This window comes from Haliaeetus leucocephalus, unplaced genomic scaffold (genome assembly GCF_000737465.1).
Source record: "Haliaeetus leucocephalus isolate CR32 unplaced genomic scaffold, Haliaeetus_leucocephalus-4.0 Scaffold228, whole genome shotgun sequence".
In the NCBI taxonomy this organism is placed as follows: Eukaryota; Metazoa; Chordata; class Aves; order Accipitriformes; family Accipitridae; genus Haliaeetus; species Haliaeetus leucocephalus.
The window spans coordinates 1,381,418-1,399,333 of NW_010972664.1; the positions used below are offsets into that span (position 1 = coordinate 1,381,418).

Here is a 17,916-nt window from a genome sequence, read left to right on the forward strand (position 1 = left end):
AAAGAAAAAAAAATAAAAAAAAAAAAAAAAGGGGGGGGGGGGGGGGGGGAGGGGGGTGGTGTAAAACTAGCAACCCACTAAGCAAAAGGACTTTGAACTATTTTACTTACCACTACTAGTTACAAGAGATCTTAAAAACATTAGTGAGTCTATAGCATAAATGTCTACTTTGCTCTCTTTCCTGACAGGCATCCTCTTTTCTTAATTCCTTAATATTCCCACTTTCCTTGCATCTACAAAACACCTTCAAATATGTCAGCCTTTAGTGTCTAAGATTTGCTCCAGTTCTGACCTGGTAAACTTGCCCTGAAGTCTGGAAAGGCATATGCAAATTCAAGGTAATAAATGCTGTGCTTTCTATGTGCCAGGAAGAGAGTTTATTTAAAGGAATATCTGGGAGTTGAATATTTCCATTACCCAAAGGTAAAATTCTTCCAGTAGAATAGGAATACAATTGTTTTCCAGTATTTTAAACACATCAGTAAAAGCATTGCTAAAAGAGGCATGGAACACATGAAGAGGTCCTCTCTTCCTCCTGAGGCAGAGAAGGAGGATAATTGGTTTCTAGATCAATGTAAACTGTATCCCAGGTTACATATGTTCACTGACAAGTAAGTAGAATGGAAAACTAACTTTCTACATAAATAGTTGGAAATCCTAAGGGGAGAGAGAGAGAGAAACAGAATGAATGAGTCCTTCCTTACTTAGAAGTCTTTTAAAAGCATCTTGGTGATCAGCTCATTTTAACTTGCTGAAACAGCAAATGCAACATAAAAGGGAAAACTGATCTTCCCTGCCATGCACAGTATGCCTGAACAACAACAGCTCAGCTAGGATGAAAAAGCTGAAACCATCTTTTACTGGTGTCACAGTCTGGACTGTAGATAAATGGTCTATTTAACACAAGGTGTACTAAATATTTGTTGCAAATATCATTTGAGCACCACAACAATCAGTAACCATAAATACATGTGTAACTATGACTTGAGAAACTCCTTGAAATTATTTTTAACCTGATTGTTCTCTTCCAGGCTATATGCAAGTGCTGGAGATTTATGCAACCCCGCTTGAACTGAAAAGCTCACCGACTGCACAGCAGCTGGAATCAAACAGTCTGTCATCACAGAGACCAAACTGCACTGTAAATCTCCCAAACACAAGAAGTACACACAGAAGAAATCCTAACTCCTCCTTAAATCTGAATGCTCTGGGGTTTTTAACATCTGTTATCAAAACAGTGTGAAAGCCTTCTTAAAATGATTGCAAGCCCATGCATATTCACAGAAATATATGCAGATCCTGATTTAAAAAAAAAAAAAAAAAAAAAAAAAAAAAAAGTGAAGCCTCTTTAGACTTTGACAATAAAATCTCCTCACCCTAAATTAGAGCATTAAAATTCCAGGTGAATTTAAATCATTTTACTTAAAACCATGCTAAGTGGGTCAGCTTGAGGGCCCCTACCCTTTCTTCCAGCTCTGGAGAACGAGCTGTCAGTCATCCATGCTGGGTTTCCAGGAAGGTTCCCTACAGAGGTCTGTGACTGGGGGACAGGCAAGCTCAGTGCTGACAGGCATCTCTTGCAATAAGCCATTATATCAACAGTAATTAACAGTACAGGGCAACACAACAAGTAAATAGTTGGCATTAAACTTCTTAGCTTACACTTACTACTCATGAAACAGAAATGGAGCTTCACTGGCCTCGTCACATGTAGCTACAGAACAGATATATCAAAGATGATATATCAAAGATGAATTCTCACAGGAAAAACAGGTGTGTCACACTTCCCCACAGCAAGTTCACAGAAGGAGGGAAATAATCAAATAAGCAGCTGATGAAATCTATTCATTCAGGAGGATGAGACAAAATAAGAATTTTGGGAATATATTTCATATGACAACTGTGGTTTCCTTAGAATCAAAGAGGACACAAGAAGAAGGTGAAGAGCTTCTTAAATAGTTCATACAAACACTAGGAAGTATCCTGCAAATATAACACGTTTTCCTTAAAAAAAAATCTAGTTTTATGTACCCAGACCTTATCAACTCACAAGAGAAAAGCTTTCAGTCCTACAATTGTATCATTCAGAGGAAAACATCAATACTGTGAAACTGCTTCCAGAGACTGGGGCAACACTAATCCAATCGCTCAGATGCAGACAGAGGTAAGCAGGGGAAAGCAGACAGCTATGTGCACCTGCCTCCTTCCTATTGGACCAAAACACCTATAGGGACAAAACCAGCTGAGCTGCAGAAGGGCAGCCTTCACTTCCACTGTGATCTCAGATGGGTTCAGTACCTATTTGTTCCCTAACAATCACTTAAAACACACCACTACCTTCAGGCGTGGCACAGGAACCCCCTCTACAAATCTATATACCATCTTTATTGTCCTCCATTTCTGGAATTCTGGTTCAAAACAAACAAAACAAAATTTAGCCTACATTATACAAATCTGCACTAGGACAACATGTTTTACTAAGTAATGTCCTTTTTCCATTGTAATGATTGCTGACTAGTATCTTTGCCACCCAGAGGTATTTCCTCCTATAACACCTAAGCCAACACAGGTAGGCTATTTGGATGCAAGATCACCAAATTACTTCATTTTACTGTTAGATAACATGTAGCCTGTAGCCTTCCTGTTACAACACAAGTATTAAGGAAAAAAAAATGCCTGCCAGTAGCAAGCTTTAAGAAAGCCATCTAGGCAAGTCTGCCTGAAATCCTTAACATCAGAGTTCAGCTGCCAAGAACTATTACAAGCCGTGTACAAAGTGAAAACGTACCTCAAGGAAAACTGTAAGCTGAACAGATCTTACTTGGAAGGAAAATAGTTCTTTTTACTAACAGAAAGTAACAGAGGAAGTAATCCTTAATCTTAAAACCTGTTGAAGTGAGCGAACATGAGTATGTGAACATAAGAAATACCAGAGGAGCCACTGCTCCATAGTAAAGCATTCTAAAAATGCTGTTCAGATCACACAGCATGAGAATCTCCCTAAAAGGCAGCTTAGACTAATAGTCAAGGTTATGACTGAAACTAAATCTAGACAGAGTTTTTAAAAAAAATATATATATAATAAAAACAATAAAAAACCAAAACAATGACAACAAAAAAACCCCTACTGGCATTATTAACTACAAATTAAAATCAGGAGCTTTGAATTCCCAAGTATTAGTATGGAAGTTGCAATACACAATAGCAATAAGCATCAAAGTATAAAAATAATAGTTTCTTGTGTCTAATGCTTTGCCACCTTAAAGTCATACGATTACCTAGTAATATGGTCAAATTGGGGTGAGGAAATTTTATTGTGTTATACAAAAACTGAAGTTCTGCATTCAAGTCAAAAAAGTCAATCAGAGATAGAACATATTTGGGCTTTTCATCACTAAGTTGCTTAAACTTAAGTATGCCACCGTAAAATATTGTAACTGTCTTTCACCTGACTGCACAACTAAAAGGCTTGCAAAACCCATTATGACTTTCCAATGAAATTTCTCAAACCACTATATATAGTTGTCGTATACTTGCTATATTTTCAAGCATCTAAGAACTTTAATAAAAGTGACAAAAAGGATCTATTTTGAATTCTCATGCAGAAATTGTACTTACTTGGACCATTGTTTTGTCAGAGTACATCAATTCAATTGTCCGATGTATTCTAGATATACTTTCCTGTAAATCTAAAAGAAAAATAAAAACAGAAGCTCTCTTCCATAAGGCTGCATAATTGCACATGGCTACATCTACATTAAAGCAGAGTGTGATCCGTGATACACCACTGCTTGCTTCCTAGAGCTCAACGGAGCCCACCCCTGCTGGAACAACTACTTCTCGTTTCCCTCAGAGCAAGGGAACGGACCATAAGCTCTAGCCACTTCAAAAAGTGCTTGCTCAGAAATTTGCTGAATTTTCCCTTATGGAAGGGGTCACCCTAAACTCCCCTGCAGAGCACCAAGTCACAGCATGGGCCCAGCCACTATCACACTGACAGCTCAGACACATCTGCAAAGATGTCCTTTGGTGTGGATCCCACCTCTGTTTCACTCTACTCCCCCCAACACCAGGTACAGATGAGAAACCTGTGTTGAAACACCCATGGATGCTTCACTCAATGCCCAGTTTGCATCTTCAGTTTATATACCTCCAGTCTACTGCAATCTCTTAACTGACTTCCCTTCCTATGTGCTAGAAATAAGTTTAGAAGTACAAAACAAGCAACTCAACACACATGTGTACATTAAGGCGATTTCCCCCACTTCCACAAATCTTTTCCAACAGCAAATTCCCCAGCTTGTGGCATTACCTCTAGTGTCGTTCTCTACTTCAGTCCTCCAGCGATGCAAACAGCCTTCTAGGACAGACAGCTCTTCCTCAGTGATGTGCCTTGGTGCCGGATGCATTGGCAGATCAGGAGGAATTCGTGATTGTGTGAATGGTTTATGTATTACTGATCTTTGTACAGGAGATGTGCTTGGAACATCTGAAGATGAAGGCCCCTGCTGCTCTAATGTGCTGCATTCATTCAAAACATGAAATACAAAAATTGAATCATTGTGTATACAAACTAAAAGCTACACCATAAAAATAAGCTTTTCATCTGAAAACAGGAATTTTAAAGGTAATTTCCTAAAGTGCAATCCAGAAAAGGTTCCTACAATATCAGTATGGAATTAGTATGTAAATTCTGAAAACTTTGTGATGTACTACATGCTAGCATAACAACAACTCTGGCTGCCATTACCAAAGATAAAGGAATCTAAATTGGATTGAATCGGTCAAACCACAGTTTGCCTTACCTGAAATGCTATTCAACGCTTTCAAATAACATCATGCAAGTAATCACTGTGGTTTGAAACATTTACTGCCAAACTGCTGGGAGAAAAAACACAGCAGTTGTCTTATGGCCCATTGACCATAAAATCCAATAAACACAAGTGCTCTGTTTAACAACTTCTTCACATGTCTTCTGCCTAGAAGACTTTCTTTTTCCTATTGCCTACCTACAACTTGTGTTAATTGAACAGCGACAATGTAGGGACCTCTGATATTTACAGCACACTGGAAATTTAGCACCAAACCATCTAAACTTGTTCCAAACAAGCCTTCTAACTCAAAGAACAAAGCAGCTAGCTTAGGAGAATTCTACAAGAGCAGCAGAATACTAAAAATGAGAACCTGTTACAGATTTTTCTCTTGCGATCAACAAGACCACCTATATGTAGCCATATGCATAACAGGAATCTAAAGATCTTTCTAGCAAGCCACTGACTTTTTACTTTGTGTACAGCATCATGATACAGCCTGAGGAACCTGGATTCTCCGGTAGTTTAGAAAGTTCTGAGAATATTAAGTGCTGACGATGGCACTCCACATAACATGCTGTTGTGTTTCTACAGATTGACAAAAAAGTCATAATACTTACATTTTTACAGAACAAACTTCCTATATAGGAGTTTGAACAAACTATATTACTTCTGATACTGTATTTCATGCAAGCGGTGGTAGCTTTTAAAAGTTTGTCTTCTCTTATCAATCATCACAATTCCTACTGGCATTATATCAGTAAGACATTTGAAATATTTTAAAGGCTTTTTAGATTAATTTACCTCACTTCTCTGAACTACACAGTTAACCATCTTGACCGGACCAGAACCTACAACCCTACTTTCCAAATGCAATATAAAAAGCTCTGTTATAAACTGTTAGCATCCACCTAGCCAAGTCCTATCCTAAGTTATACTCTATTAACTGTTACTAATAGTTACTAGCTTCAATAATGAGAAAAACAATATTATTGGACCTTTATCTCCCTGATACTTTGGCTACTCTGTATTTAAAAAGTCAGACTACTAGATTCCTGACAAACTGTTAGAATTGAAAGCTGCAAAGCAGAAAAGAAGCCTAACTCCCAGGCAAAAATTAATGTATAAATTGTGCACCAGAAACCTTGAAGCTCTGCAGTACATACATGCTTCCCAAATTCATATTTTTAAACAATACAGTTGGGAAGCAGTGACCTCACCAGATAACGTGTCTATTTGGAATTGTAGGTGGAACTGTACTTTGTCTGAAAATGGTAGTTCTCCACCTAAGGACATTTTTATAAGTGCATGAGAGAAACCCAGATTAATAACTTTTTGGTTTATTTATTTAAGTCTAAGTCTGTCGTGCTTAAAAATACTTCTAGGAGAAACTTTATGCTATACCCCTTAGGAGATGCCTAGTTGTATTAAGCTGGTGAAGAAAGCAGTTAAACTCCCGTCCCCTCTCTCTCAGCGGCCAGGTTTGCACTGAGGTGATGACTGGCCTCTCACCTTGGGAGAGCAGGAGGCAGCCCTTACCTGGGCAAGGTCTGGGCCGGCAGCGTGCTACTGGCAGGGGCACTAGCACCCAGGTCATCAACAGGAGATGTGCACACCGGCTTGCTGGAGGCGAACTCCAAGGCATACTGCAGGACATCTACCAAGGGGAATCGTTTAGGACCAGAACCATAGCTTAAATATCTGTTAACCATAAAATGTATTAATGCCATGACTCACATATTTAAAAAAAACCAAAAACAACAAAAAAAAGATTTCTTTCTGCTTGACTGCATTTAAATAAAGCAAGCACTTCCTAGCATGTTTCATGCATCAGAATTATCACACTTGTACAGTTTCCAAGGAAAACAGTGAAAGAAGAGATACACAAGAGAAATCTAGAGCAAATGACTACACACAAAGTGTATAGCTGAAAGGAGTTATTCTATGTAGCCTGTAATATTATTTGCATTTACAGTTATCTATAGTACCGTTCTAATCTCTGTTGTAAAACTGTGAGGTACTCCTTGAGTCTCTTGATTTCATCCCGTTTAATTCTTGTTATTTCTCTGTTTTTGTGCATATACCTGTAAAATATGAAATTTAAAAAGAGGTGTCAGCCCATAGCATCCCAACACAAACTGAGGTCTGTACCCATCAGCCATACTGCTAATGAAAACTCACACCCTCTAAGACCTAAAACATATTAAGCAGTAAAACAGAACTGAGAAGAAAGTGGTAAACCCATTAAGCTCCCCTCCCACAACTTTCAGAGGATGCTTTTTCCCCAGTGTCAAAAGCTCTGTTCATACCATGGATGACAAACATGTATTAGAAAGCTTCTAAATTAAGTGGTTTAAGTAGCAACCACATAGCTGTACTCCTGTTTCATTATTTAGGCTCACAAATAACATTCAGCATCTAACTGAAAATCATCATGGTATTTCACCTCTACACATAAACAACATATACTGCTGCTGAGAATCCTCTTCAAACCATGCAGTCCATCTGGAACACCATGAAATATCTGACTGTTTCCCAAATGGGCTCATAAACAGTGATTTTTCAGAGTATTTTGCCTGTGTACACAACTACCTAGCAATAAATTAAAGACTGAAGTGCAAGCAGGTTTTAGCCCAAAGTAGCAGTATGTCTTAAATTGTTATCTATGTGTATTTTCTGAAACAGATGAAACCCATGAAAATTTTAATTTGTCTAGCTGCAACAGAAATGTACTGTGATTTAAGCTAGTATAAGATGCACCAGCAACTTTACCAAAGTCATGAGATTTAATTTATATTCATATTAAGACTTTGTTGATAACATTGTACTGTACCTGTCCAGATACAAAATTGGAGGAAATTCTAATTTGTTGTGTATCTTCTCTGGTCTCCCCAAAGCCTGATTAAACTCAAATCTTGATAGCTCAAAAGTTAAGACAGGAGGAAGCTCAGTGAACCAGTGCTGAACAAAAGAAAAACAGAAAACCCCACAATGAATACCTTCCAATAACAGAACTTTAAAAATAATGGTACAATACCTGCAGACTGACATAGCTATGGGAGTAATTGGTTCTACAGGGTGGATCAGCATAAACTTTCCAAAGTTCCCATCTTGCCCCTTCAGTGTAAACAGACACCATTTGTCACCCATGCTGCATCAGAGCTTTTCAACTCATCTATCACTACCTGCGTTAAAGCAGAGAAGGCAGGAAGGCTGCTTCTTTTCACATTTGTCTCCCTCATACTAAAAGTGGCCTACACTTGAACCTACCTGCCTTGCCAACTGTCCTGCTCTCTTTGAACTCTCCAATACCACTGTAAGGGTTGTTTACACTGTATCAAGTACTCTTCTCCCTAGTTCCCTCAGACTCAAGTTTCTGACCCTTTCATTCACCTGATATCACCCAAAGTTTCTAATGACCTCCTCCGAAGCAGGATCAATGAGTACTCTGGGCTAGGTCAGACAAGGTGAATACTTTTTCTGGAAATGTCCTCCATACTAACAACCTCTCCTGAAGTCTTGGCTCATGTCTCTAATCACTGCTAATCTGTCCATGGACCAACCCATGTTAGCATCACCTCATCCCAGTTTTCTCTGAGTATTCAGTAGAGGTCTATTCTTAGTCCGTATTTCTTTCCTCACATACTTCATTTCTCAACTACAAGACAAATTCAGCTCTGATTCCAGCATTAGAGTTCCTTTTTTCTCCCCAGACTACAACATAAACCCCACAGTCTATCCATTTAATAACGTTTTGGATGTCTAACCATCAACTGAAGCTTCCCTGATTACTGCAGACACCGTTGCCACATATTTCTGACGTCAATGCCCATAGCCCAGACGTAGCATTTGACTCGGGGTTCTCTTCAAGTTCTCCTATCCAGCCAAATGCCTTGAATAGTCTTTTCACACAATACTTTCAAGACAGACTTTTCTTCCTGTGCTAATGGCTAAAATTCAGGTCTAGGTTCTCATCACTTCACATCTCAGTGCAATGTTTCCTCTCTTCTCCCTTTGCCCAGCTTTAGCACACATAGCCTTGTCACACTAACAGATTTCCAGGATGTTGCTGAATTTTCCTAGTTCATTGCCCTCATATCACTCATCTCATCTCTTTACACGCAAAGTGAGCTGCCTTCCCTTTTCTTGCCTATAGCAGCCTCCACACCAACCACCTTTTCAGTTTTAAAGGAGACAATCATGACTTCTTTCTTGCAGCAGCTTCACACATCAGTAAATTTCAATGGTAAAGTCAGCAAAGCCACAGCACAATCCTTCCCCCTAGACCCCTTTTATTGCAAGGCCCCCAAACCACTTAACAATGACTAAGCTGCTGACGTGCTGAAGTTCATCAACGATGATGCTGACAAACATTATCTCATTTTCCCCACCATTCTAACTCCAAGTATGTGCACTGACCTCCATAGTCTCTTGAATTTGGATTTAAGTTACTTGGGACAGGAAATGTCTCTTTTTTCTGTTCGTACATTAGCTTGCTTGCTGACACTCTACTCCGTGGCAGAGGCTTTTAGGTATCATGATAATAATAGTAATAATAATGAACAACACGCTAAATACCCCATTAGAGTCAATGGTGGGATCAAGGGGAAAAGATAGAATGTTACTTTCAGGATCTTTCAATATATAGAACTACCACATTAATATCATTCTCTTTAAGCTTTGACATCTACCAGCTTGGATGAATGCCACTTGAAGTCTTTGCTCAGCAGAGACAGACTTTGTTAAAACTACAAGAAATTCAGCTTCCTTCAGTACTTCCAAACCTTCCAATGCACTGTAACACCTTTGAGGCATTATGTTTAAACATAACTACTAACACCAGCAACCACTATAAATTGCTTCAGTTTAGGGCAACGTAACCAATTTGCTTGGCCCTGGTAACAACGCAGTAACGTTTTTCTAGATTAGGACTTAACCCATTACCTTTCTTCTGTTGCCACTATTGTCAATCTGTCACATGACCATTTCACTTCCATTTCCACATGCTATGAAGCCAAGCTGATTAAAACCCTGACACTTTCACAGAACTCAAAGCTTAACGCTCTACACCTGTACATGACTATACTTCTGTTCTCTGGTTTCCTGACATTACAGGTTAAAAAAACCTCTCAAAACTAAACCAAACCAAAAAAAAAAACCACCCTCCAAGTCTGACATGTCTAGTCAAGCATTAATAATTGAACTGACATTTTATGCATAAATGCACACAGGCTTTAACTGCAAGACAACCTTCAGTCCATAAGATAAACAACCATGCTCTTGTAGTAGACACATACAAGACTTCACCTTGCATAAAGAAATTGAACTTTGGATTGTACCAAGATATGTATGAGATTTTTCTTTTCTTCCAGTTTATTTCAGGAAACATGCTCATTGTAGTAAGACATTTCTACAAATGTTTGAGTAAAAAAAAAAATTGAATCATCCTGTGAAAGAACAGCACATCCAGTAAGATGTGTAAATACATTTGAAGATGCTTGTTAACATCTGATTTGGTTGATCAATATTTGATCAATAACAGCTGACCAGAAAAAGGGACTGCAAGAGGGATGCTCTAAAACTTTTGTTGATAACACAAAATTGGAAACAGAACTTCAGACTGGAAGATGATTTCAGTGTGCGTCACTAGGCTTAGTAATTAAAACCCTGTGTGTATGTTGATACGATTAAAGGAAGCAAAATTTCATTACAGCAAAATATGAAGGAAGAAACTACACCTGAACTTTTTACTTAAGTAGAAGAAGCCTCTAAGATTTCACATCTTTAAAGTAACTGTGATGAAACATGAAGAACTGTGTAAAGAGAAAGTAGTTCAGTCTTTAGAGGCAATGGGGATTCCCGTATTTCCACATCAATAACCCACAGGTTATTGGAGAGAGCTCTGCCAGAGAAAAATGCTGGGCATACACATGCATGCCAGCAATAAGAGGGAACATTTCAGAGCACACCCTCTTGGTTCTACAACCACCACCAGTCAAACTACCTCTTTTCCCTAACCTGTGACTTCTGCACAAGAAATCTCATTCATCACCTCATCCCAACACCATACACTGCATATCCCACTTCTCAGTGGGGCTCCATCTGAATCCCTCCATGCATGCTTCCAGCATGCTCTGACATTTGGCAGCCTCCTGCTCTAGCAAGAGCTCTCCTGGGAGGAACAGCAGCTCATAGAGCAAGTATTGTCTGTCCACCACTGCAGTCAAAGAGGGGGGAGGATTGCCCACCATAGGGGGCAATGAGGAGGATGCTGGGAAACATCAGTAAAAAGGGGAGAGGGGAAGAAGGCTAGGGTGCTGAGGAATTAAAGACAGAGGCACAGAGGAATACCAACAATGCTCTGAAGCAATGGTCAAACGCACAGCTCACGGTTGCTGTTTACAGCATGGCACAGGGTGGCAAGTCAGTCAGAGCAGTGGTCAGCTACCACAGGACATTACACCCATGACCTCTCTGGAGATCAAATATCAGCAACAGGTGGGAACCAGCCTGTGCCAAATCACCACTGTAAGCACTTAATTGTGCCAGCTTTTAGTAAGCATGAACTTTTTATCTCACGAAAAATGCAAAAAGATGATACTCTGGATCCTCCAAAAGACGTACAAAGCCCCCAAATTAACAATCCGATTACCCCAGACATCAGAACCTGCACAGCAGCAGGTCATATGAAAACAAACCATGAACCCCAGTGAAAAATAAAGAGCGCTACAGCACCGCCCTGAGAGAAGCCCACAGGAGCACTTAACTTACCTCCTGACCAGACTTTGCAGAGTTTTCTGAATGGAGAGATTCAATTTCCCCTTCAATCATTGCAGCTTCTAGGCACTCATGCAGATCTTTAAAGCCATTAACCTGGAGTGGATACTGGCCAAACATTTCTGTGTTTTCAAATTTTTTACCTTCACATAAGAAATTAAACAGTTAAGGTTTTAGAAACATTTACCTTTAAAAAAAAACTAACAATCCTAGGTCACCTGACCTAGTCTACTGAACAATACCCCCATTTTCTTATTGGACAATTCAATTATATGTATGAAAACAAAGTTACTTGAAAAAGTTGCTTGAATGTAATATTGAAAATTACTATGTTTTCCTCTTCTGTCCATTTTTTATATTGGTTTTGCATCTATTGGTAATAAGCAAAACTCAAAATGACTTGGCACCACAGATGCATGGGAAGTTTTACACATATAAAACAAAGTCCTCCTCCGGCAAATAGCAGCTCAGTAATACAACCCTACATTGTATCAGCAAAGTCAGTGGAATTGCTGGTATGAAACAGCCCTTTGTATAAGTACATTTTGCAAAAATAAACCACAAAAGAGAACATTCATGAATTCTGTCCTGAAAAAAAGACCATAATTTGTTAATGGTGTACAAAGATGCAAGCTCAAATATGAGGAGAAATATGGGTGACAAATGATTTCAATCTATAATTTCAATTTATTTCATCCTAAGGTCAGTAAAAAGTCTTCTTACATCCACCATTTTCTTTTCATTGGTTTGGTTTTTACATGCCTCCTCAGTTAAGATAAGAATGCAAGGGATGAAAGTAGCTGAATGCAAAGGAGCAAGAATGCTAGCTAGTAGCAAGAAATCTGCAGAACGGTTTTGAAATCTGACAACAAATCGTTAGACATACTGTTCCAGGCTGAGAAACAACCTGGAAGCCACTTTAAAAGATGCTTCATTCAAATGCATCTCAGGAGTCATTCACACTCAGGATGGGGGACAGAGTCACCAACATTAAAAACACTTTCAAAACTGCTGGCCTCCTGGAAAGAGAGAAGACTGCAATTCTGCAAATCTACTGATTATATGCAGATAAGATAAAAGGAAGCTTGTTTTGCAGCCTTTTTCTCCTCACTACTCTCTCTCTGACACTGCCCTGGAGCAGGTTTCCACTGACTTGTTTTCAACAAACTGTACTTTTAAGAGGGTGAGTTATCCATACCAGAAATTGTGTAGAAGAAAATGCAATTGAAATTTTAAATTGCATTAAATGAAGCAGAGAGAGTGCAAGAGACTAGCTCAATGAAATACAGTAACTTGCCTTCTCTATACCATTAGTAAGTGGCAAAAGTGCCCTGATAATAATTTCTTGCAAGTATTTTTGCTTAGCATCTTACCCTAACTCCTACTGCACTTAGGTACCCACAACTCAGCTCCTAAAAGTTATCAGAACAGTCTTTCTGGACCACTGCAGCTCACTACTTTTACCTTCGTTCTCATAGTCTCAGGACAAACATTTCGTCACAGACCGAACACATATTCTCCAAGTGTACTTCTGCAGAAGTAGCTAAAATGCTACAACTGCATCATTCACCTGTGTGCTCAGGAAAGCACTGAACAGGCATGAGCACAGAAGTGCACAGAACTCCGAGTAAATTCAGATGCATACCTTCAAGTACACCTACTGCTAGAAATCGTCCATAAAACAACTCCACCATTGGGTTCTTTGGTTTCTCTCCATCCCTGAAAACAGAAAGCATGTTAGTGTAAAAATCAAACACAAATCTATGAACTTTCATAAAACTACAAGCAGAATATTCTGAATTCATTATGGAAATGCTGCCTATTTTACTCAGTTACTGTTCATTTAGTTTTGTACTTTCCTCTAAAGACAGTAACAATGATTCATGTATCTGCAATAAGTATATTCTGAAAATTAAATTTCAGAAGTGCCTCATTCTAGGAAAATTTATGTAAATCAGATTCAATTTGTGAGTGGTTAAATTGTACAAAACCCTTGTAAAAACCATTTCCCGCAACACTCTAGAAACAATTATGTATTCAAAAGACAGTTTACAGATGTTCACTTATACAAACAATGTGTATTTACTTCTGAGAAGAGAAACAGAAGCAAGGTTTTGAAGCATTTAAACTACACGATCGAAAAGCAAAAATGCATTCAAATGATAAAAAGCCTAATTGATTATGTACAACACAACCAATCTCTACTCTTCAGATATTTTGGACTTCATTCAACAAGATTTTTAACATGAAATCAGAAAGTGAAAAAAGAATTCACGGAAAAATCGAAGGTACTGGCACATATGGAAAAAACATGCTTGAACTAAAACAAGCTAGACAGTTGGATCTTTTTCAGCCATACAGTGAGAAGTGCATTTTTGGTTATTTGGTTTGCTTTTTCTCATCAAAATGTATATTATACAGAGCTAGGAAAAAAAAAATCTTACCTCTCTTCTTCAGCTTTAATTTGGAAGGCATCTTCTAGCCAATCTAATAATTTGTGTGTAAATTCACTAACATCTTGCTGTTGAAAAATATAAAATTATCAGTATATAATCACATATGTAACAGAACACAATGAAGTGTCACCTTACAAGGTCAGTATAGCAGTATTCGCCTCCACAAGAGCTCCAAAAATCACACTATGTCTAAGACTATGCCATGATTGATTTTTTTTTTTTTTTTTTTTTTTTTAGGTGGCTCTTAGAGCACACTAAGGCTCTGGTGTTCCTCAGCCATCACACTGTCCTGTGATCCTTATTACTTGGGCTCAGCTTTCATACCATGCTAGTCCAAAGGCATCTTATGAATTCCATTGTTCAAACCCTTTGGTATCTAAAAAGTAGTGACTAATACTAATTTCATCAAGCACTAAATTCAGCATGCTGTTGTAATTAAACACCTTAGCCACATAACCTCATGTGGGAGAAATAAAGCACCTGAAGAAACAAAGTGTTTCTCAGAAAAGCAAAATATACCCACTATGATTTAGGCAAGAATCCTGAATATGAATATTAGGACCCTCCAAACCAATATCTACACAGACAAATACTATATTTGGACTGTACCAGCCCTGGATGTACTGTTAGATCAGAAGAATAAAGCTCTTTCAAAAACCACAGACTTAGAAGCTAAATTAAACCCTAAAAACAAGAATGTGGAGCTATTAGTTAGTTTTTAAAACAATAGGAAGAAAGTATACTGAATAAAATAGTCACACTGGAATTTTTTTGGTTGGTTGGGGTTTTTTTTGGTTTTGTGGGTTTGTTTGTTTTTTTGTTTTCATAAAAGTGACTAGAGATTACCTAATATCAGAAAAAAAGTTCAAAGACTGTGATAATTAGGAGTTTCTTGTCTGTGGACATTCTGAATTTTTTTTGTCCATTTGAAGTATTTCCTGTTGCCAGATGACCATATGAAAACATGAATAAGCTTGAAGGAAAATACACAGAAGTTACCTGTTGGGAATCATTTGATTTAAAAGCATCTTTAAGGATTTCAACCGCTCTTGATGGGTCAACATATTTTCTCTTCGAACCAACTAGAAGTGCAAACAGATACCTCAATTCACGCATGAAAGGCAGATTCCTATGTTCCTGTATTTGAAGAAGAATTAAAGATATTTAACAAAGTGGTAACAAAAATCTACTTTACAGAAGCATTACCCAATAAACTAAGCGTATATACAGCCAATCATCATCATATATAAGCTTACTTGTAGTACTAGCAAGGTAGTGTTGCATGCCTTTTGCTTGCCAGTTTTACAAAATAGTAGTTCTCTGGGAAGAAAATTACATGTCAGAAACTGAAAGCTCCCTGAAAGCACATCTAGATGTGGCTGTTTGACTTGAAATGGGGCTGAATGGACAAGTGGACAACCTGAGTTGCATTTAAGACAGAACTGTTGCTCCCAAGACTTACAAAGCCTTAAGTAATACACTGCAACAATACGCACTGATTTTACTGAAATGAGTATTCCTCTGTACCTCTAGCAGAATTTCTTGTAAGCCTTCACACTGCCTAGTACATTTTTAAGCTTATTTTTTACTGAAGTCATGAATTTATAAGGTGTACGCAAATCATTATTATTTCTCTTGACAGAAGAGAAATACCTTGCTCTCCTTTCTACCTATTTTTTAAGTACAGTTCATGGGGAATATGGAGTTCTTTTTCTAGTTTCCAGGAGAGAAGCAGAAGAAATACTTTATGCCTGTATAATGAAAACCACGTAAACTGAAACACAAATTTGTCGTACCATAGATTCAACCACAGGTTACAAATGCTGTGAAGACTGAATATGTCTCATACTCCTGAGTAGATAGTTAACAAATACTTGTGAAATTGAAAACCCATGTAATATCCACTTGTATTTAGAACAAAGTATCATTCAAAGGCAGCACAGATGTCAGATGCTGGTCAAACTGGAATTACTTGATGACAAACTATTTCACATGCTCATCAAACAGCAGGCTTGTTTAGTGACTCCTATGTCAATCCTGTATCCATAAAGCTTTTTGTACATAAAGTCTGCTTTATTTCAGCTTTAAAAATGGTGCATGGTAAATTGGAACATGTTCCGCATAATATCTAAACAAATATTTTTAGTCACATAAATTCAAGTTTTACTTGCTCTTCTAGTCCACCTTGCAAGTCACCTGCCAATTATAAACAATGTTCACAGAAAAGGCTGAAGACTTCATCAAATGCCACCCTAATTCACTATTAAATCATCGTAATTTAAGAATAAAATCAGTCTCCCATTTACATATTTAAAGCACTTTATAACAACAAAACAAGGAAACAAATTGTGAAAGTGATTCTCTTCTTACTATTTACATGAAGTGATCTATTAAAAATGAATAGAATTTCAAGTTTTAAATACCGATGTATTTTGTCAAGATGCTTTTATACCAGTGATAATTCATACGCATAATATAGACAACTGACCAGAGAATACTCTAGATCTCACCTTCCTTCTGTTAAATCTGAAATACACAGCCAGTGAGTATTATTGCATACTTACTTAAATTTACACGACTAATTTGGCTGAGTTTTAAGCATACTTGTAGCTTTAGGTTGAACAACTGGCTACTGATGTCAGTGGGATTACTCAGAACAAATACCGCTGTGAAGCCTATAAAAGTTCTCTAAAACTAGAAAAATCCTTGTTGTTTTTTTGAGAAAGCTCAGTTTAATACATTAGCCATGATCCTTGACCAGATTATGTGGGCATTACCACAGCAAACGGTGTTTCTGACTAAACAAAGCCTAAAATCTTCAAAAGGATGTGAGCCACTCCCCAAGACAAGGTATACAGTTCCACAAAGGACTTGCACATTAAAACAAAAGAACTAATAAAGTGATCACAGCACAGCATATGGCTCTCAATTTTAAAGCATACTGTAGGTGCACCAACACACACACAAAAAAGATTAAAATAAATTTTGAAATGAAAACTGTATGGGAATTTCATAGTCCAAAACATTCTTTATTTTATCACCTATCCTGCCTGCATAAATAATTTCTTGATACACTGATATTGGAACAATTTATGATTAAGAAATGCTTCTAAAGCAATCTACATGTTTAATACATAGTAAACATTCATTATTGTCAATCAGTATGCCAGGACACTGGCTGGCATAACGATAATGTTGAAACAGGGGGAAGGATGTGCTAACCTGTAGCACAGTAACCCACTTCCTCTGATAATAAAATGTTTCCTGAAGATATTGTTGAAGTCAAATATTTAGCTGGCCTCACTGTGTACAGCAAAAAAGATCTGTTCATATGACAGCAAGAGGTAAGAGAACTGGAGAGCCAAGAAGCTGCAGTAACTATAGACAACCATATTTGTTGTACAGAAGGAAGCTGAGGAACACACCAAGGAAGAAAAGTGAACTCAAATTAAAAAGAACAAAAACAGATTGGAGATTTTAAGTGTATGCCCAAGTTTAAAATCCAGAAAAACAAAGTCCAATCAGTGGATGCAAACAGGGTAGGGCTGTTTGTTTCATTTGGGTTTTTTTTAAAGTCAAAATTTATACCAATGACTTGTGGATTCAAAATTTTACATGGCAAATTATTAATAGCCTTTGGATTCAATATACTGACAGGAAACAAAAACACCCCACTATGCAATATTCCCTTAAGTACAACCACATGCTTTAATTCTGAATCAAGAGAGTGTCATGACCCTTGCATTAAACTCTACTTTCTATCAACTGGAAGAGCAACAGGATGTAAACCAAAGTTTTGAAAATCCAGGATTATTAAAACTTGGTCTTTATTAGCAAGGAAATTTGATCCTAGGGAATGTCAGTCACACGCA

General features: G+C 37.8%; 1 protein-coding gene across 1 annotated transcript in view; it reads right to left on the bottom strand.

The window, feature by feature from the left end:
• Nucleotides 1-17,916, bottom strand: part of USP25 (ubiquitin specific peptidase 25) — an 81,033-nt gene that overhangs the window by 20,970 nt on the left and 42,147 nt on the right. Inside the window, exons 7-15 of the mRNA XM_010567632.1 lie at nt 15,044-15,181; nt 14,033-14,109; nt 13,234-13,307; nt 11,583-11,731; nt 7,645-7,772; nt 6,800-6,895; nt 6,351-6,512; nt 4,313-4,521; nt 3,619-3,689 (exon numbers count right to left, since the gene is read on the bottom strand). Of these exons, the coding sequence (XP_010565934.1) occupies nt 3,619-3,689; nt 4,313-4,521; nt 6,351-6,512; nt 6,800-6,895; nt 7,645-7,772; nt 11,583-11,731; nt 13,234-13,307; nt 14,033-14,109; nt 15,044-15,181 (1,104 nt within the window). The remainder of the gene's footprint in view (nt 1-3,618; nt 3,690-4,312; nt 4,522-6,350; nt 6,513-6,799; nt 6,896-7,644; nt 7,773-11,582; nt 11,732-13,233; nt 13,308-14,032; nt 14,110-15,043; nt 15,182-17,916) is intronic.